This window comes from Ursus maritimus, unplaced genomic scaffold, assembly GCF_017311325.1.
Source record: "Ursus maritimus isolate PB19 unplaced genomic scaffold, ASM1731132v1 scaffold_8, whole genome shotgun sequence".
Classification (NCBI taxonomy): Eukaryota; Metazoa; Chordata; class Mammalia; order Carnivora; family Ursidae; genus Ursus; species Ursus maritimus.
Genome location: NW_024426996.1, coordinates 19,942,809 through 19,964,898, shown reverse-complemented (window position 1 = coordinate 19,964,898; position 22,090 = coordinate 19,942,809). Strand labels below are relative to the sequence as shown.

The following is a 22,090-nucleotide window of genomic DNA, read 5'->3' as shown; positions in this document are numbered from 1 at the left end:
CATTGTTCTAACACCTGACTATTTTTCCAGCAGATTATTTAGAATAACAAGGTACTTTTTATATAAAATCTTTTAGATCCAAGCTAAAAAATAACACAGACAATACAGAAAAATATATAGCAGCAATAAAATAATTACCTAACACTTTTTGGCTTAAAGAACTTCTACTCACTGCTATATGAACGTATAGAGAGCTAACCTGTTCAATGACTGCCTAGTATATAAACCTCATGCAACTGGTGTAAAGAAATTTTTCAGTGGTATTTCCTTCCTGTTACAAAACATAATCTGATTAAACCCAACTTCATAGGTATGTTGGGCTGTGTGCTTAAACCTCAAACCTAAAACGGCACTCTAAATTGGTTTATAAATGTTTGCCAGGAAGTTCATTCGATCACTCAATTATTAGTTAATTAACCAAATATTTGTAAATTGCTTACAATAGCCCAAGCTAGGATGTGCTTGGAAGCAAGGTTGCAATAACAAATAAAACACAGTATTAAAACGTAAGTGAAAGGGAGCCACATAAACAATTACAATAGAGTGTGATATTAACTGAAACAGGTGTAAACACAGGGGTGCTGTGGACCCAGCTGTGAGAGACACTACGGGTTCCGCTTTGCCATGGGGACGTCAACAAAGGTTTCCTATAGGAAGTCACTCAAAGATGAAACCTAAAGAATGATCAGGAGATAATGAGGAAAAGAGATTAGAAAAGGAATTCAGGAGGAAGGGGTACTATTTGACAGGCTGGAAGGTAAGAAAGGCACAGAACAGTCAAGGAACTAAAACCATTCAACATGGCAGCAACAAAGAGTGTGAGACTGAGAATATACGGCTTGAGGAGGGAAGGATGATGAAAAACCCAGGATACCAGCTTTTAGACATTTGGAATTAGTCTAAAGAGTTTTTAAACAATGTAGAAATACTGTCAGAACTGTGTTTTACAAATATCATTCTTTTTACAGGGTAGAGCATGGATTGGAAGAGTAAATTCTACAGTAGAAAGACCAATTACGAATGTCTCAGTGTATTTCAAATAAGAACCAAAGTCGAATTGAACTGAAATAGTGGCAATAAGGTGGTGTGAAAATGAAAACTGGGAGTTAAAAAGGAGTTAGAATAAAAATGATTGGGCATTTACTGGATGTAGAAGATAAGGAGGAAGGAAATCATTAAAGATGACCCAAGTTTCTGTCTTGCTGTGAGGTGGGTTGCACAGGAAACACAGGAGAAGGAGCGAGTTTGAGCAGAAGTACATAAGTTTAACTTGGGAACTTCAAGTTGAATGTGCCCGTGAAAAATCCAGCAGACATTTGGATAGTGGACTTTTGGATAGTGGGTTTCGAGCTAAGGAAAAGATCTTGTGTGGAGATTTTGGAGCTCATCATCAAGAAAAGGAAGCCTTGGAGAAGATGTATTTATGGTCAGGAATTCCACCATCGTGATAATTGAGTTAAGGGACTGTAAGAAGAGGAGCCTGCAGTGACATCCGAGAAGAAACAGCCAGGGAGGTGAGAATATAAAATCATGAAAGACAAAGGGAAAACTTCTGAGATGGAACTGACCCATAGGGCATAATGCAGGGGTTTTCAGGGAAGAGAAGACTGAGAACGGACAACTTCCAACATCTTTTTCTGTAAATTGGTTCTACATTGTTTAGAATTGCTTACAAATACTTAATTCAATCTTTGTTCCATCCTTAGAATATTTTTTCAAAGTAGAAGGATAGGGGTGCCTGGCTGGCTCGGTTCCTATAGCATGAGACTCTTGATCTCAGGTTCCTAAATTCAAGCCCCATGTTGGGCCTAGAGCTCATGTAAGAAAAAAAAAAATTAGAAGGATAGAAGAAACCTAAACAACTCGCCGTAACAAAAAGATTGTTTGAAATGCATTTTAATATCAATTGGTATTCAACAGTGATAAAACTAAATTAATTCCACACCAAAAATTACTAAATAGTATTGTGATATATAATTAAATACATAAAATTTGGTAAGTCCTAAAGGTCACAGTGAGTTTATTTAATGTTTAAAGATGTAGGAGAGTTCCAAAACAGAATAGCTCAGTGCCATATGTCAGAGCTACTCTGAATTAAGAAATTTCATACACCACGAAATACGGTGGACATTTCAATCCACAGTCGCCTATTTGCAAAGTATTCATTTACTATTGACTTTATGCATATCCAATAAAAGGCTGCCATTTTATGATCCATTAACAAACATGAAAAAATTAAATAAAATTGTGAAAGACGTTTGCTAGAAGTAATAAATAATTTACTCCGATTTGCACATACTGAAAATTCAGCCGCCAACTACTCAAAAAGTTATTAGAACTGCGGTGACTTAAGGTATTTTGAAATCAAGGGCTACTATTAAATATGCTGCAGAGCTTTTTAAAAGTTACTTTTAAGTCTTCATATTTGTGAATAAAGACTCCATTTCTAGTGATGAGTATATATGTAAATTAGTGTTTTGTCTAAGGATATTTTCTTTAAAGTGGTTAAAGGATTCTTAAACAAAATAATTTGGGGGGGGGGGCCCTGGGTGGCTCAGTCGGTTAAGCGTCTGCCTTCGGCTCAGGTCATGATCCCAGGGTTCTGGGATCAATTCCCACATCGGGCTCCCCGCACAGCAGAGAGCCTGCTTTTCCCTCTCCCTCTGCTGCTCCCCCTGCTTGCCCTCCGCCCCCCCTTTCTCTGTCAAATAAATTTAAAAAAATAAAATAATACTAATAATATTTGAAATATTTCAATATATGTGTAAACTAATACATATGAAGACTGCTAGATTTCAGAAGGAAAAAAAAGCCATATTCAGAAATGTGCCGCACATCACACCTCAAGCTGTACTGTAAATTTTTTCAGTATATAACCCCTTCTTAACTGTTTTGCATATTTTAATAAAATAATGAAAATATACTTGGAAATAATCACTCAACTTTTAGCGCCTTTCATCCAAAAATGTCAAATACCTTAGCAATAAAAAAAATTTGATAATATAACACTTAGAAGCAGTATTCAAGAGGATTTAAATGCAGATTTAAGGGTATGCTCTATGTCATTGCATATCTGTCCCTCTGTGAACACCCCCGGTTACCAAAACACTCTCTAAATAATTCTGGCTGTTAGAGAGATCTTCCTTACATCGAGCTGAACTGTGCTTCCCTTCAGCTTCCACTCTTTCCTTCTGCTTTCCTCGGAGCAATAAAGGGTAAGTCAAATCTGTCTTTCACATGACAGAGCTGACGTTGGAAGACAGCTGATGTGTCACACCTGAACGATGTGTTTTTCAGGAGTTTAAATTTCACCCTATTTAACATTTCTATTCTTGGCAACATCTTGTTGGCCACCCCTTGATGTGCTCAAATTAATTGTTGTTCCTCTTAAAAGACAATTTTCAGAACTAAATATAATACTTAGGATGGAGATGCAAAACAGATTAGGAGAACTGATCACATTTATGGGTATAATCAGAAAGCAATACGGGCGCCTGGGTGGCTCAGTCAGTTGAGCCTTTGGCTCAGGCCATGATCTCAGGGTCCTGGGATAGAGCCCCACTTCAGGCTCCCTGCTTGGTGGGGAACGTGCTTCTCCTTCCGCCTCAGCCCTTTCCCCTGCTTGTGCTCTCAAATAAACAAATAAAATGTCAGGAAGGAAGGAAGGAAGGAAGGAAGGAAGGAAGGAAGGAAGGAAGGAAAAGGAAGGAAGGAAGGAAGGAAGGAAGGAAGGAAGGAAGGAAGGAAGGAAGACACCATGTGAAAGAAAAGATAAATGGTTCTAACATTGGGGTGGGGAGGTAGAGAAATAAAGAAACAGAGACCATCCTCAGCCTTACTAAGGTTTAGATTAGATTAGATCGCACTAAGATTCTGATGTTTACATTCAAAGTAAAGATATAACTAATGTCTTAGTATCCATGACAAAAATAAATAAATCAAGTCTCATTCCTCATTAGGAACAAAAGAGAGAATAAGGCGCTGTTATATCACCTGTGACTAAAATCATGTTATTAGGGATTCCATGCCCATACAAATATAGGTATATTTTTGAAAAGAAGTGTTCATGTGAGAAGCTGAGCTAAAGGCAGAATTTGTCCAACCGAGAAAGAGAAGAGGAATGAATCAATTGTATTCCAGGCAAAATAATTATATTTAAAAAAATAACCACGTTGAAGAAAATAACAAGATTGTATTAGCAAGTCAGGCTCTAACCCCAAGTCTGCCACACCATTCATGTGAATGATCCTTCAATATCACACGCTTAAAATTTTCCACATACACTAATGTCCCACCACTTCTTACTCAAAACACTCTGTCAAGTGTCTTCCCACACTGCCTTTTAAGAGAACTAATACTATCAGTTTCATCTGATTTAGATATTTATTTCATATTTGCCAGAAGATTCTGGCCAATGTTTTTGAAAGCACATTTAACTATACCATATGCCTCCTTAAATCATCTCTATCAAACAAGCTGTAGGATAAGGCTCTGGTTCATTCTGTTCTGTTTTTCTTTCTTCACAATGTGTTTATGTATATTTACCCAATTTGCTCTGTTCTTCTTGCCAAATTACAGGTTTGAGATCTCAACGATTGCAGAGCAGCTGTGCTATTGTTGACGTCTCACTAAACAAGGGTCAGAGGATAAGCCCACGCCGCAAGGACTGGGGACACTCTGCACATTACCCCATGAGGCAAACGCCCTGCCGGGGGAAGGAGTCAAGGAACATCAGAGTCCTTCCTATTCAAACTTAAGACATTTTGGTACAACGGAGCCACTGGCAGAAATAAACTCCCAAACAATCTACAGATTTTTCTGGGTGAGATCATTTGTTTAATCATATGACATTTTAAAACTAAATTGTGTCCAATGAAGAAATACAAAAGAACCACCTCATTACTACCACCTTTACATTCTTCCTGTTTAAATACTAAGAATCCATCCATCTCAGAGGCGCCTGGGTGGCTCAGTGAGTTAAGCGTCTGCCCTCACCTCTGGTCTCAGGTCATGATCCCAGGGTCCTTGGATCAAGCCCACATGGGGCTTCCCACTCAGCGGGGAGTCTGCTTCTCCCTCTGCCCCTCCCCTCCCCCTGCCTGTGCTCTCTCTCTCCTGCTCTCTCTCTCAAATAAATAAATAAAATCCTAAAAATAAAAAAAAATAAAAATTCCATCCATCTCAATCTGGAAATCTATATCAAATAAAGAAATCTGATAAACAGAGATCTCTCTCAAAGAAAGCACTTCAAAGACCTATTTCAAGAATGCTAACCAATGATACACCTGGGTAAGATTTGCCCAGATAGCTTTAACCTTTGCTCACTTCACAAGATCGATTTCCAAATGCACACCTACGGTCCTAGCTCCACTGCTATATTCTTTGTCCCCATCTCCAAGTAGAACAACTTCAAATTAACCCTCTCACAAACTAAAAATCACCAGCCTTTAGGTTTCTAAAAGAATAATCCTCAAACCAAACGGAATTCAGGAGGTAACATAAAGATGAGAAAGGAACTGATAGAGCAGGCTAATGAGATGAGGCACGTGTCCACGGATCCAGCTCTGAGACTACGCATCTGGCTTTGAGGCCGTCTGTGTAGGGTTACTGCACCGGGGTGTTGTTAATTATTTAAGTGAGAGAACAGGGGGAACCATCACCACATCTGTCACCCTCACACAGGAAAAACCTTCATTCATTGTTGGGCCAGATGTGTTTATTTGAAACATAGACTAACTAGCTACTTAATGGGTTTGAATCCTTAGCCAAAAGCTAATTAGGCAAACATATTAAGCATCAGTCACCTTACAAGGCTAAACTGTTTCCATTGTGTTGCTTTTAATCCAATCTCGTAAGAGAGCTCATCACCTACAAAAGTAGCTGAAGAAAAGTCAAGGCAAAGGAAAGGTCCAAATTACTTGCAACATACTTAGAAGAACAATAATGATGTCCCCAAATGCCAATATATTAACAAATAAAACCTTCTCATGCTTTGCCTCAGTGGTATCATGTACTTGATATGAAGGAAGGAAGGAAGGAAGGAAGGAAGGAAGGAAGGAAGGAAGGAAGGAAGGAAAAGGAAAGGAAAGAGGGAGGGAGAGAGGGAAGGGAAACCAAAAATAATTTTAGACAGATCTCCTTCCCCCCCAAATTCTCAGTTTGCTTGTACGTGAAATATTAACGTCAAACGCCAAGCAAATGATGACTTCTCATGTCTCATATTTATTATGTCCTATGTGATTTTTTAAAATCACGTCTCCTGGGTACAGGATCTACAAATCACTGGAGAATAGCAGCAGTTTCTACAGTAATCTCTTCAAAATGAGAGTGCCGAAAGGCAAAGTCTAGAGACAACAAGTTCAGTGTCTGCGATAGAAAGGGCATACTGCATTTTATAATTACACTGGAGAAGAAAGTAAACTGTCTTCCTTAACCAACCACTGCTATTAAAAAGCCAAGAGAGTTTTCTGTTCTCTTAAATGACATGCTCCCCCCATAAGATTCTGGTCATTTTTCTCCTACCTGATATAAGCCCCTGGCCCCCTAACAATCAAAGGTACTCTTTTTGCTTTATAAAAAGCAAATTACTAGTTATATAAATACGTAGTAATAAATAACTAGTAATTCCAAATCCTTGAGAAAAGTGCATACATCCTCTCATCTAACAAGCACTTATGAATCGGCTGTGTGTCAAGCATTGTGTTAGGTGTTACAGACAGAGCAAGAAACAAAACAAAATTTATCCTAACAGGAAAGAGACACAAGAACAAACAAATAAATGCATGGGAGAAAAATTTAACCATGAAAGACAAGGGAAGAGGGAGTGCCAAACTTAAGAGAGGGAAGACTATTGATTAAATACGGTGACCTGGAACTGTTTCCCAAGAAGGTGACATTTGAACAAGGCCTGAAGAAGGTTCAAGTGAATGAGAAGAGAATTTCAAGCAGAGGGAACAATGAGTATAAAAGTGTCAATGTGGTTAAGGAACAGCAGAGAGACCAGTGTGACCATAACAGAAGGGGCAAAGGAAGACAGAGCGAGGGGGGCCAGATCCTATAGCACCTTGTAGAACACTGCAATATTTAGATTTTTCACTCTGAGTGGAAAAAATCGAGGACTTTAAGTGGATGGGTGACATAAATGACCTGTGTTTTTTATTTTTATTTTTTTAATTTATTTGACAGAGAGAAAGACAGCCAGCGAGAGAGGGAACACAGCAGGGGGAGTGGGAGAGGACAAAGCAGGCTCCCAGTGGAGAAGCCCAATGCGGGGCTTGATCCCAGGACTCTGGGATCATGCCCTGAGCCGAAGGCAGATGCTTAACGACTGAGCCACCCAGGCGCCCCATAAATGACCTGTCTTAACAGGATCACTCCTGCCAAGGACAGAAGCAGAAAAACCAGGAGAAGCTAACACACTTTGTATATTTTATTCACCTCTGCTCTGTATGTGAGATCAATATAAAGTAGTCCTGCATCTTATTTACTATCCTAAACATATTGTATCCCCTACTGTTGGGCTAGGGAACATCTGAACTGTCTGCAATCATTTCCTTGATAATAGAGAGGGTAAAAAAAAAAATCACAAATGGAAATACTAAATTACTAATGAAATTATCTGTGTTCAGGTGATTTAAATAAAATCTCTTCTTCCAAACTAAATATCCCTTATTTTAACCAGCTATCACTATGGTTTATTGCTATACCAAAGATCTTGAGAAAACAGACGTTAACAGGACCTGGATACAAATGAAAGCACAAATATTGTCGAGTCGAGGTATGCCTTACTAAGCCATGTTCCTTCTGCTCTTTAATACTGCTATTTAAATAGCATAGGAATTAGTCAAAATCTCACTTTAAACTCATGTGTGTGTATGTGCGTGTGTAAATGTAATACTCTAAAGTTCGAAATAATGACTGTAGCTCTGATTATTTAAAGGCTCCAGCAAAGTTCTTATACCCCTCCAGGTGAATACTTATAGGGCCTTTTAATCAATATTTAAGAAACAAGATAAAGCAGACGTTAACATTTTCAACCTACTAAGAGTATATTATGTATAGTTATAGTACTAACCAGAGTGGTTGGTCTAGAGCTTACTATTTCATGTACATCAAAAAAAGAAGAAAAAAGAGGTAGTAAAATAATTAATGTATATTTGTCACCATTTCCTAGTAATTTGTAGCTAATATGTTTTAAAACTGTTCTTAATGAAGTACTTACTCTCCAACTTTATTCAGGGCAGGTGCAGGACAAAGCATAGAATTCAGGTCCACACTTACTGGATTAACACCTAGAAAACAAAATGCCACTGAATTAATACAGAGCTTTATGTATCTCGCATGGTTTCATTAATAATATGAAAAACTTAATGGCAATCAGGCTTCAATAGTGAAACATTAGATATACTAGCATGAAAAGCTAAATAGAAGGAAAAGAAAATGAAAAAATAGAGATCATAAGCCTCATTGATATACAGTATTGGTAAATGATGAGTTATGATTTTTTTATTAAACTAAATTCACAAATATTTGTAGATACTATAAAATTATCATCTTTTCCATCCCCATTTTTCAAATATCTTAGGCTTTGGAGGATAAATGATATATATTTTAAAAGCAGGATTTAAAAACAATGGAGAAAAGATGACTATCTGAGGAAAAATGAAATGTATTTCAAGAGTTTAATAAGATAGTTGTATCTTACAATAAAAATAAATTTCATAAAACTAAATGCTTAAATTGCCCTAATAATTTTAATAATATATGAGGAAAAAAATCTGGCCTATCAATATTCAGAAAAGTTACAAAATCAAATGAATAATCCCAGAATGTGAGGAATGAATATACAATCTGACTCCATTTATTTCTTTGGTGATTTACTTTAATAAACTTCATCTTATGTAGCAAAGGAAAAAATATGTTTATACAATAATCGAATATGTACTCAAAGGGAGTCAAGTAAAGCTAACTCTTAGATTCAGATGAATAAAAATAAAATTATTTTGTCCTCTTCAATTGTGGAATCGACTAGGAAGAGTTTGGTACAAATATTATTGTCTTGCCTTACCAAAATGATGATCCTAACAGGAAAGAGAGGAATTAATTATGACATTTACCATGCTGAGATCCTCACCACATTAATTCAACAAACACACACTGAACAGTTATTGTGTACGTAGCCAAAGCTGTGCTCTTGGAGTGTTTGGTACATCAGAAAAACAGCACAATTGTACATGAACCTCTCAAAAAATAATTCTACCAGAGTTCACATAGCATCTGCCTTACAGATTAAAATTTTAGAAGCCAATATAATCATCGATGAGGAAAAAATGTTTTAAAAGAGACCCAAAATGCTCAGAATATTAAAATCTATTGAAGGAGTTTTTTGCAGAATGGAGACAAAAACATTATATTCATCTGCTTTTTTGAAAGCCACAGTGGGGAAGATAAAACCTAACTGCATAAATATAAGAATTATCAACAAACAGTGCTGAGCAGGCGTTGAAGATCAAAATATGTGAAGTATCTAAAAATATAAAATATATAAAATATCCAAAAGACAAAAAGCCTTTGTTTAGGAGCTAATTGGAAAATTATTGGGAAATTAGATAAAGAAAATTAGTGAGAATAAAATAAGGCAATAAGCAGTAGAATAATCCAAAAGAGTTAGATTTTCAGGCAAGAGCGATAATAAATAAATCTGGAGAAAAAGGCAGTTAAATCCAGCAGCTGATGTCGTCCACACAGAGTGCAGTCAGGAAAACTGGGTTCAACTCTCAGCTCTGCCCTTTACTGGCTATTAGACCATTAGACCAGTAGACCATTATCAGGCTTTTTAGGATAGGGTTCAGCATTTCTTAAATTATAAACAAAGGCTGTAATCATTAAATAACAAAAATAATTTTATTACTATTTGTACTATCATTGGACTTCATTTCTTTCTCCTTTGCTTAAAAAATAAAGCACAGTTAATTTCAGTTGGAAAGAAGAGGAAAACACTTGATGTTTATATGCTATGCAGATATTCAAGCAACAATGAGATTATGGGGAACCTACTCTTTGTGTATGTCTCATTCACAGTGTAGGTACAGAGAACACTCCCATCCCGACTGCCCAAGTTGAATCCTCTTCCGGACAAAACAATCTGAAATTCATCTAGAAGAAGAAAAATAAACATTTTAATCCCTGCTTTACAAAAAAAACAAAAAACAAAAAAAACCTAACTTGAAAGGGTCAAGTTGCACAGAATGAATGTCTTTACAGTATTCAGTCCACTAGGAACAATGAAGACATTGCTTTATTTCCAACTCTCTTTCTTGGACTCTCTAGTGAAATTCAGGGAAGATATTATTTATCACCACATAGGAAGGCATTATTTTATTTTTTAAACAAAGTGTTTTCCAATAGTAACCAAGATATTAGAATTGAAACCTAACAGTTATTCCCACATACCACAGAAACTTCCCCTCACCCCATCTCCTCTGCCCCCAGAGAAAGAAAGAAAGAAAGAAAGAAAGAAAGAAAGAAAGAAAGAAAGAAAGAAAGAAAGAACTTGCCCAAATTCTATCCTTAGGAAAATATCAGCAGGAAAGAAGCTTTCTTGTTTTTCTCTACTCTCAGGTATTAAGGTATGGGAATGTAAAGAAAACTACTTATTCACGTTCTTTGTTTCTTAGACCAGTCATGTGTTGTGTTTTCTTTCATCTCTGACACCTCATACGGAGTTCTTTAATGGTTTCTGGACATGACTAATCGCAGTTTCATTCTCTGTTGCAGACAAACTTGTAACTCACCAGAGGCCATGTTGGCCTATGAACAATCTATGGCCAGTTACTAAAGAAAGTTTATTCAACTTCCCGCTCAGGACTCTCTATTGGAGGAGCAGTCACTACATGTTAGAGAGTAAAATAAAATGCTAGGAGAACAGGTTAACTGATCAAATATCTTGATCAGCATTTAACTGTTTGCTGTTTAGTTAGAAGACGGTGTGTGAACTATTTCAACAATGCTTAACTCTCAGTCTTCTCAGACAATCTCCTATCGCCATAATCTAACATGTATACAGTTATTTATTGAGGAAGAAAATATTGCTGTGCCACTCTTCATTAAGTACATTATAAAAGGAATTCCCCTTACAAAGTGCAGGTAGAACTTAAAATGTGACTCAGTGAAAAGAACACGGCTTTCGAGTTGGACAAACAAGAGTCAAATAGGACAATTACTAAAGGAAGTACTGAACCACTTGGCCTCAGTTCCGTCATCTGTGAACCAGGGATTATAAAACTGTCAAATAGTGTTGTTATGAAGATTAGGTAAAATCATAAAGGCAAAGGGATGCCCTGGGATGTTCAAATGCACTATTCCTCTTAAACATCTCAATGACCATTAGATAGGGAGTCTACAAGGTACAGAACTTCAGACCATCTCCAGTGGTTGGAAGGCTCTGTGGGAAATTACACAGCACATTTCCTCTTCCACTAGACCCAGTATTCTTCCTTTTCTAAATTAAAATGAACTCCAGGTCAGCCTTGAAGAAGAAACAGAATAAGCCAGAGAGTATCACATTCTCCTGGGGTAAGGATGGCTTGGAAGTGCTAAAACCTGAGTTTGTTCTCAGTGTCAGCTAATGAAGCCACCTGCCTCTTGCCTGCCATCCGCCCATCCATCACTTCCGTGTGTGACCTGAACCGGTGGGAACTGTACTTTGGCCAGGTCAAGACATGGAGCTCAAAGTCCACAGATACGTGACTGTTTGTAAAATCAGATAAAAGAAAAAAATTCATATTTTATTTTACTTGTCATAGGAAAGGTCTCAAACATGAACTAAATATACAGAAAATTCTAAAAGCCTGTCACACAATATGTTCATTATTTAAAATAACACTCCAATCTTAAAAAATTTGAATTTAAAATAGAAATATTTCAAGGAATTATTTAAAAATTCTTACAGAAAAGGATGCCAAAAAAGTTAATTTTGTTATTCTCTTTCCAACATGAGTTTCAAATCATATAATTTAACTAGGGGGAAAAAATACAATTTCTTACATGGTATTTTTAAATTCTAACCACTTACCCCCCACACAGACACTTGAAGGCCGCAATTCCAGGATTTCAGTGCATGACCGATCTAGTATCTAAAAAGGAAAAAAGAAGACCAAGATAGAGAACTAAATTCTAACATGTAAAGTGAATTAAAAGATCGCTAATAATCGTAAGGTCTTCCCGTTAACTTCAATAGATGGCAGAGAAAATCTATTAACTGTCATATATACAGCTATCAAGCTCTTAGAAGATTTCTTCACTGTATATTCCAAGACTGTATTCTGCAGGAATCCTTATTTGATTAGAGTAAATACAGATAAGCACAGATAAAGCAGATGTTACCTCAATGTCTGGTAGCCTTGAACACAAAGACAACGAAACTTTCTCGGTAGCCATAAAATCTATACTGACTTTCCCCTATCAGGCAAAAACAAGAGAGCAAACCAGACCTCCTTTCAATTATGCTAATTTAAGAGGTTTTTTATTAAGAGATTCAATACAATATCAATAAATAAACACTTCTTTATTTGACTGTGGCGTTTCTATCCGATTTCTCAGCCTCCATTCCCACAGATGCTAATCTTCCTCATATGCACCAAACGTTACACTTGCAGAACACAGGCTCCCTGTATGAGCCAAATATTATCCTCAAAAACACAGACTCTGTACTCCCGCATTCCCAGAGCGCAGGAACAGAATGGCTCTTCTGAGCTTGTTCCGAGAAACAGAAACCACCATACAAGGCACAAGGCTACAAGCAAAAAACAACAATGATGAAATCAGCTGCTCCTCATGGACACAACAATCCCATCTTTATTTTTAGAACTGCTCTGCACTACATTATCAAATTCAGACAAATTCCAGATGATCTTTGGACGACATTCCTTTCTTGACAGAGTTGAGGACAGATGATGTACAGTGAGCTCTAACATCTCCTGCTCATAACTGGAACAGGAAGGAAGGAAACAGAAACGCTTTCCGTGCTTTCTTTAATAACAGTAGAAGGATAAATTGTCAGACTCTAAAACCCAGCTGGGAATTTTTGTTGCTGAATATGCATCCCTGAGAAAGGAAATCATTTGTACTTTTTAAGATCACTTCGCAATGAACCCACTTTCACAAAGCAGTTGAAGCTTTAGTGATTGGGAAACAAATACAGCAAAATTTTATACTGAGAAATTCTGGATGAGGTCTATTTAAACTCAGAAATAACCAGAGATTCATTCCATAGTCACCCAAAGACCTTTCAGCACCCAAAGACCTCCTCTTAGTCTGCTATTTTATCCCCTACGATCAACACTCACTCCTCTCAGGAGTATGTACTATTGTTCAATTAAGAACTGGGGACAGAACTGAGGACCACCGTCAAAGGTTGACACACCTCTTGGAGGGGAAGTATCTCAAATCAGTATCATCCTTAAATATTTTATCACTACACAGGTAACAAGACTTGGAAGGGAACAGAACAGAAAAGTTTTGCTAAAGGAATATGGAGCTAAAAAGGTTCCAACTAACAAAAATGGAGCATTATGGCTTTGGCTAGCCCGATCTGAGATAAAAACAGTAAGCCATGCAAATGGAAGGGTCAAAGGAAAACACAAAGCCTCCAAATTTATTTTACTTGCCAGCAAGTCTGAGGAATTTATTTTAAGACAGATCCTGTTAAGGAGGCGCCTATGAAGGAATATCTTTCAGTTCACAATTTCTTTATTAGTTATTTTAGGCACACCTCTAGCGGCATTACTGAAAAATGTTTCAAGCATCAAGAAAAATTATGAGACGTTTAAAGATTGAATCTGTTGGAAATCGCAACTGTTTTTTAAGGATTCCTTAGAATAAGGTACATGAAGATATTATGGGATTTTCAAAGGCCGTGTCAAAGAAGATGCAACCCAGAATGACCTCTGTGAAAGTGTTGGTTTTCTCTCCTATCAATATTGACGATAATTAAATCAGATCTCAAAAGACACATGTGTCTTTTTAATCTGATGTAATCCACTGCATAATTTTAAAATGATAGTTCCAGGGGTGCCTGGGTGGCTCAGTGGGTTAAGCATTCCACTCATGATTTTGGCTCAGGTCATGATCTCAGGGTGGTTGAGACTGAGCCCCGCATTGGGCTCCATGCTGGGTGCGGAGCAAGCTTGAGATTCTCTCTCCCTCTACCACTCTCTCCCTCTTTATCCCCCTCTCTAAATATAAATAAATAAGTAAATAAATAAATAAGGGGTGCCTGGGTGGCTCAGTCGTTGAGCGTCTGCCTTCAGCCCAGGGCGTGATCCCAGCATTCTGGGATCGAGCCCCGCATTAGGCTCCTCCGCTGGGAAGCCTACTTCTTCCTCTCCCACTCCCCCTGCTTGTGTTCCCTCTCTCGCTGGCTGTCTCTCTCTCTGTCAAATAAATAAATAAAATCTTTTTTTAAAAAATAAATAAATATAAATAAATAAATAAAAGGATAGTTCCAGCAGCAAGATCAAATGATCAGTTCTTACGGTGCTCTCCTGAAAACTGGAGAATAAACACATTTAAGGACTGTTGTTGCTATACATTTCTGAAGCCAGACCCTGTTTATCCCCTGTAAGGTATTTTGACTTTAAAGAAAAGGTTCAAGATCATTTAGAAATTTATTTTCTATTCAAGTCTGAGATTAAAGAAATCAAGTGACGCTGAGCAGAAACTAAAGAAGAGCTAAAGATTGGTTATCTATTGCAGTAAATTGTATAATATACATTCATACCTCAAAATATGTTTACATTAGTTTAATATTTGTACTTATTTTAATAAAATGATATTTATAGAAATTATATTACTGAATGGAAGAGCGACTCGAGGAACACATTCATTGAAAGGCAAGCAGTTTAGACCATGAGTCATAAAAGTGGCATCACCACCTGAAGGAATCCAGCTGAATTCTCCATAGGACATTACCTGCCCTTCTCTAAAGTTTGTTTTGATTTATTTTTTTATTTCTTTGGACCTTATGTTAAACTAGCTGGGTATATGAATCATCTCCTCTATTAGAAGACAAACTCTTTGAGTATAAAAACAGGCTATGATACTGTACAATCCTCTCGAAACCAGCACATGGTTCTGTACACACAGTACAACCAATAAATGCTTAGGGAATACAGATTGCATGAATTAATGAGAATACTAAAAATATCTATCTAGTAAGCAAGTCAACAATCATATTATGACTAAGATAAGGCAGAATAAAGTTAATTTATGTGAAAAAGCATCTAGCTCTCCAACAAACTGTGAATGCTGTAAATCCAGAAACCCGTAATTTGAAACGAAGTCCACCCAAACCATTTCCAAGTGAAAAACAATCAAAGAGAGGGAAAGAATGTGGTGGGGAAGAAGAGAGAAAAGAAAGTGTGTGCATTTTTAAAAAATAAAATCTGTCCTAAGTTTAGTTTTTCCATCTAGAGTTCCTATATTAAGAAAATAACTGGAAGTCAAAATAATTCAATGTTTGTATGCAGATAGTTTCCATCATTCAATTTTTTAAACAATCAGTTCCATAAACATGAAACAGTTTATAATCTATTCTCGGTACAAGTAATTACGCACAAGTTCAAATGTTCAAGATATCAAAATAGGTCTATTATATTAAAATTGTGATCACTAAATGACAACTGACAGAGAGGACAAATATTTTAAACACTCTAGTTAATTTTTACTAAGTTAAATACTGTTATTGATTGATTGAACATTGGATCAGGTGTCCCATCTACAATAATTGATGCATTATCTTTCATACTCTGCACTTCCATCATTGTACAACGGCGCATCTTGTAAGGATGTTTCTTCAAATATGTGTTGCCATCTGTCTTCATTATATCTCAATAGAAACAGAAAATAGTTTCCACTAAAGGTCGGCCTTGGTTGACATCAGAGAGAGCTAATAGCACCATAGACCAAATTTAAAGACAAGCCAAATGCTATTAATAAAACCAGGGCACTTTAAGTCATGCACACACTGGATGCAAAATTGCATCATTTGAGATTCTGAAGTCCATTTATATATATATATAAATTGGCAAAGAACTTGATGCTCACCATGAAAAAAAGTATTCTATTGAAGCATCTGTTCCCTCACAAGCATCTGTTCACTCAAAAAGTAGTATTAGTGTTAAGGAATAATTATAAATGAATATAATAGGTACATTATTACCTACACCCTACTTTTAAATCCTCAAATATTAATATGGATAACAGAAGTCAAATTTACCAAAAGTCAAACTTCCTAAATTTAGTACAAATATCAGGAGTCAAAAATTCAAAGGAACTTCTAACAGTGGTAATAATATCTATCAATTTTGGGGAACTTATTATGTTCCAGGAACTGTGGTAAGCACTTTATCTGAATTTCTTCAGTTAATCCTCTCAAGTCTTATGAATATATACTATTTTTATCTCCACTTCATAGATGAGGAAACTGAGGTTTTAGAGAGATCTTGTTAATTTTAATTTTTTAAGTAAGAACGACTAGTTTTTAAATAGCAGAGCCAGATCGCCTCAGGTTTGACTGACTCTAAAGCCTGTTCTTCTAACCAGTGTACACTGCTACCCTCCAGGCTTCTGACAGAGTCTAACCATTACAAAAACTAGTGAAAATGTATCTGCCTGTTTTGCCCAGATTCCTTTTATACTATCAAAACATTCTAAATCTTATTTCTTATCTTCAAAACTATGTCACTAAGCTTTCACCTACATTTGTTGGGGTTTTTCTAGATTTGTTTTAAAATTGCCAATTCCAAGGCACCTGGGTGGCTAAGTCGGTTAAGCGTCTGCCTTCGGCTCAGGTCACGATCCCAGGGTCTTGGGATGGAGTCCCTAGTCAGGCTCCCTGCTCAACAGGGAGTCTGCTTCTCCCTCTGCCTCTTCCTGCCACTCTCCCTGCTTGTGCTCACTCTCTCCCTCTGTCAAATAAATAAATAAAATCTTTTTTTTTTTAATTTTAAATGCGATGCCCACATGGGAAAATGAGATCTGCTTATATGTCTGCCTGACAGAGGTCTGTTTCTTTGCTGTTCTTCTCTTGGTTTCTTTCCCTCTTACGTATATTTGTGAACTACAGAGTCTTTAAAAACTTTTTAACCTACAGTTGCACCCACAGGGCACAGGTTAGGTAGGAGAGGAAGGTGTGAATTCCAGGAGAGAGAGGTCTAGGCAGAGTAGCTGTTGGTATACACAAGACCATCTGCAAGACTTTGTTTATAAGCCAATACAAATCTATAATAGAAAAGAAGTTAAAATACATAGAATTCTAAATTCTAGTACTTTGTTTGAAAATTCTACACTCCAACATGTTGTCCCAAACCATGAATTAAATGCCTAAAGATGGTTTTATATATTTAACCTCTATAATCACAGTCACTGTCCTTTCTCATTAACGAAGCATTCTGTCCTATTTAAAATGTATTTGTCTTGAGGCGCCTGGATGCCTCAGTCAGTTAAGTCTCGGGCTCATGGTTTTGGCTCAAGTCGTGATCTTAATGTCCTGGGATTGAGTGCTCAGCCGAGCCCTGCATAGGGCTCTGTGCTCAGCACTGAGTCTGCTTGGGATTCTCTCCCTTTTCCTTTCTCTACCCCTCTGCTCCTCTCCCATGCACACTAGTACAAATGCTAGCACACACTCGCACACTCTCTCTCTCTCTCTCAAATAAATAAAAATCTTAAAAAATAAAATAAAATAAAAAATAACATGTAACTGTCTTGAATGCTTCCTTTTAAACATGATAAAAAGCCTGCCCCATATTATGATAATAAAGTCAAAACCCAAATATCTCCCCTCTTCCAAGTTGTTTGGTATAAAACTGCAAGTGGAACAAGAGCATTCACTCCTACAAATTATAATTATTTTCTGTTGCTTCTAACTGGTCATGTCCAATTTTAATTCACTATTTGTGCAATTCTGATCATCCAAATACTCTCATTAGTTCAGTGTACACTGTAAATACTAATTTCATGGAATTTCTCTATTTGGCAAGGGAGGGGGATAGAATAAGATAAGATTATTTATGCCTCCCTTTGAGTTAGCTTTTGGTTAGCAGTAAGACCAGATGCAGCCTTAGGAGTCAGCTCTGACCTTGTGCCTGCTGGCCTCTCTGAGATTATAGATGTTTGGCAGAAGATCAAAGTAGATCCCATTGTGCTGCCGTTTCTCTGCGGAGCGACTTGAATGAAGTACCAGAATGGTGTTTCACTCCGACTACTCCAGGCATGTTCCAAATTAATTTGGATTGGGCCTACATCTAATGTCACATGGTCAGGTTGCAGGATTTCACTCTAGGCCAAATTTACATACAAAGTAACAAGTGGCAGACATGCACTCTGGAGCCAGAATTGGCAATATTTGCAGGGGTAGAGGTGAGAAAGATTGCTAAATCAGACACAACTCTTAAGAATCCTATTGGTTACAAAGCCATTTATCTTGCTTCCCTATAAAGTTACAAACAGGGGTGTGTGGGTGGCGCAGTCATTAAGCATCTGCCTTCGGCTTAGGGCGTGATCCCAGAGTACTGGGATTGAGCCCCGCATCAGGCTCCTCCGCCGGGAGCCTGCTTCATCTCCTACTCCCCCTGCTTGTGTTTGTTCCCTCTCTCGCTGGCTGTCTCTCTCTGTCAAATAAATAAATAAAATCTTTAAAAAAATAAAAAATAAAAAAATAAAGTTACAAACAGATCTTTATAACTACAGAATAATAATCAGGGAAAGTGGCAATATTATCAAGGAGCCATCTACAACAGAAATAATCAGATAGCATCATATTTGATTTCTTCTTTCTGAGATATTTTAAGAGGTATATGAAACCATATATTGATTTGAGATCTTGTAAGTTCCTCAACATGTTTACATCATGCATACATGTTATAATAACAGATATGGGACATGGAAGAAGTAGTAAAAGCCATATTATGAGAGCCTGAAAAAAATGCATACAATGTATATAGTTGTGGCATTTTTCTTCTGGCATTTAAGATAAAATGGGATTCATTAGTGGAAAGCTGTGGTTGAGATACACCCAAGATAAAAATTTAGCATGGAATTAGTTAAGATGGGGAAATGAAGGCAGCCTATGACTTAGGACATGCAGTGTCTTTGAAGCTGATGTTGAATTTTGGAGACATATCGAGGTTTTATGATCTGAAGATCAAACAATCAGTTTTTTAAAAAAAAGAAATTTCCCACAACTAATATAAATCAAAACAGGTTTTAAAATCTGTACTTTTTCCAATTTCTGAATGGCAATAGAAAGGTTATTATATATGGAAAATAAAATAGAGCCTGTTCCAGAAGAAACTAGATAGTTTTTTAATGAATGATAATACAATATATTCAAACCCAATCTAATATAAAAAGTAGATAACACAAAATATTAAAGATAGCAGCTGCTTAATTAATGTTTATTGAATTAATCGAAAAGTAAATGTAAAACTTTCTAATAAAAAGCATGAGCACTTTGACTATAGGACAAATAAATGAGGTGTGTAACACTGAACAGTTAAGCATATAAAAAAAATACAGAGCTTAATTAGGCGCTACCTGAATTCATCAAATCACATCTTCAGTCACACACAGTGAAGAGAAAGCTTATTTGCATAGTACAAATTTTGGTAATCAATGGCACTGATAAGGCAATGAGCCAAATGGAAAAAAAAAGAAATTTAAGAAACGATAAAAACAACACGAAAAGATACATGAACTTAATATATATGTATCTTCTTAAGAAAAGAGGGCTAATTCTAGATAGGATATGTGAAAAGAGAAACAAAATTAAATCCAACTGACGGGTTTCCTTTCTGACCTCATTTGTAAAAGTTAATTCTAAATATTAAAGATTTTCCCCCAAAAATAGATTATTTCATTACACTTAAATTCAATATGCTACCTAGACATCTACAACATTTTCTTCAACTTTATTAAAAATTAAAAATATTCATTGTAGCAATAAATTTCTAACACCGACTTTGGGTATATAACGTCGTCTACAATAGAATATTATAGGTAATTTACAAGCACCCCAGGTATGCCCTTAACAGATAGAAACTGCTAATTTCCATGACATACAACATGTCAGAAAATATCAGTAAGGATAATAATAAATCTTAAAAAAAAAAAAGCAAGCTTTTTTTTTTTTCCTTCCTCACTGAGCAGCTTTAAGCACTACAGGAGTTCATCCTAATGTGAAGGATTCCAAGTTTATATCTCATAAGGAAAAATCACTGAACAGCATTATTCCCAAGGTCCCAACAAAATGAAGCCTTAGCAATTAGCCATACGCATGCATAAAATAAGCAGCTAAAACAATTCCAAGGATGCTTTCACAATCTTCTCTTGTTTGCTTTTTAGCTTTCAGTATTCAGATGATCTTTATTTTCTCTCTGGCTGCCAAACATCCCTATCAAAAGAATTTTTCTTTAAGAGGTAATCCATCAATGAAAAACAGTTATAATTTGTAATCATGGGGCGCCAGCTGGGCTCAGTCCACTGAGCATGTGACGCTTGATCTCAGCGTTGAGGGGTCGTGCCCCATGTCAGGTATAGAGATTACTTTAAAAAAATAAAATCTTTCAAATTATCTCTAAGCACATGTTTTCATTGAGTTCATTTTTCAAAAAATACTTCAAAATACCAGTTGCTCAATACAGTGCGCTCCGCACTGGCCCATCGCTAAAAATGGATTCTCTCTTCCTTCGCAAGCAAGCCAGTTGTATAAGCACAAGGGACGAATTTTAAACAAACTTTTACTCCAAGAAATCTAAGGAAGAATGTGAGTTATAATCATTGCCTTTTACTCTTCTCAGCTCCAAACATAACAGATGAATAGTCTGATTACACGGTTGGTGAAAACATGCCTATATCACAAATCATGACACAAAAACCCCAAATGACGTTTAAGTTCCTCTGCATCTCACAACTGCAATTTTCATAACAAATCATACGAGCAGGTCTTCCTTTCTCACTACAACATAGAAATCTGCCAAAAATGGATTGTGATTCGAAACAAAAGTTATCTGCCTCCCCCTTTTCTTTCTTTTTTTTTCTTTTTTTCTCTCTCTCTTTTTTTTTTTTTTTTTTTTTTTTTTGGTCAGCACAAACTCAGAATAAGCACTTAATGCTTTCTTTAAGGATGAATAGACTTTCCCTAACAAGCACATTGAAAATATGGATAAAGTTATAACAAATACACTATTTGTTTAAATTTTATTTTATTTTTTTATTTTTTTTTTTAAAGATTTTATTTATTTATTCGACAGAGATGAGCCGAAGGCAGACGCCCAACCGCTGTGCCACCCAGGCGCCCCTTTGTTTAAATTTTAAAGAAATGGAATCCCAACATGTTTTTCACTCTGATACATGCAGTATTTCATATTAGTCCTATTTGCCCACTCTCTTGTTTTAGTAACTGAAACATGAAATCTATCTGTCAAGCATTCTAAGTCTATTGTTCTATGTGATTGTTCAAAATCCAGAGTGGCAAATAGAATATTTCCCTATGCCACAAGAATAGAAAAACAAAGCCTTACCAACTCGTCTATTAGCTTTACAAACACCTATACCTAAAAAAGGTGAACTCAGAAAGTCAGGGGTACCATGTCCGTATTTGTAACCCAACACCAGAAAGGTGTCTTAAACACAGTATTCAAAAAATGCTTCCAAATAAATTGGGAATTATTATATTTGAGGAAAGAATAAGATGTAACTGGGAAATCATGCTTTTATCCATAATAATTCATACTGGTGGTACACGTAAGCCATAAATTTTAACCATTTCATCTTTCTTTTCAATGTCCTACTGGATTGAATTTGTTTGCAAGAACAGGTGAGCCTCTAAAGGTTGTCTTTTGTAGCCCCAACAGACTGGTGTTAAGAAATAAACATCTGGGGGTGCCTGGGTGGCACAGCGGTTAAGCGTCTGCCTTCAGCTCAGGGCGTGATCCCAGCGTTGTGGGATGGAGCCCCACATCAGGCTCCTCCGCTATGAGCCTGCTTCTTCCTCTCCCACTCCCCCTGCTTGTGTTCCCTCTCTCGCTGGCTG

At 36.7% G+C, this 22,090-nt stretch overlaps 1 protein-coding gene across 1 annotated transcript in view; it reads right to left on the bottom strand.

The window, feature by feature from the left end:
- ANTXR2 (ANTXR cell adhesion molecule 2) overlaps positions 1–22,090 on the bottom strand; it is a 144,096-nt gene that overhangs the window by 94,175 nt on the left and 27,831 nt on the right. Inside the window, exons 8-10 of the mRNA XM_008693271.2 lie at positions 12,074–12,134; positions 10,057–10,155; positions 8,222–8,291 (exon numbers count right to left, since the gene is read on the bottom strand). Coding sequence (XP_008691493.2) covers positions 8,222–8,291; positions 10,057–10,155; positions 12,074–12,134 — 230 coding nt within the window. The remainder of the gene's footprint in view (positions 1–8,221; positions 8,292–10,056; positions 10,156–12,073; positions 12,135–22,090) is intronic.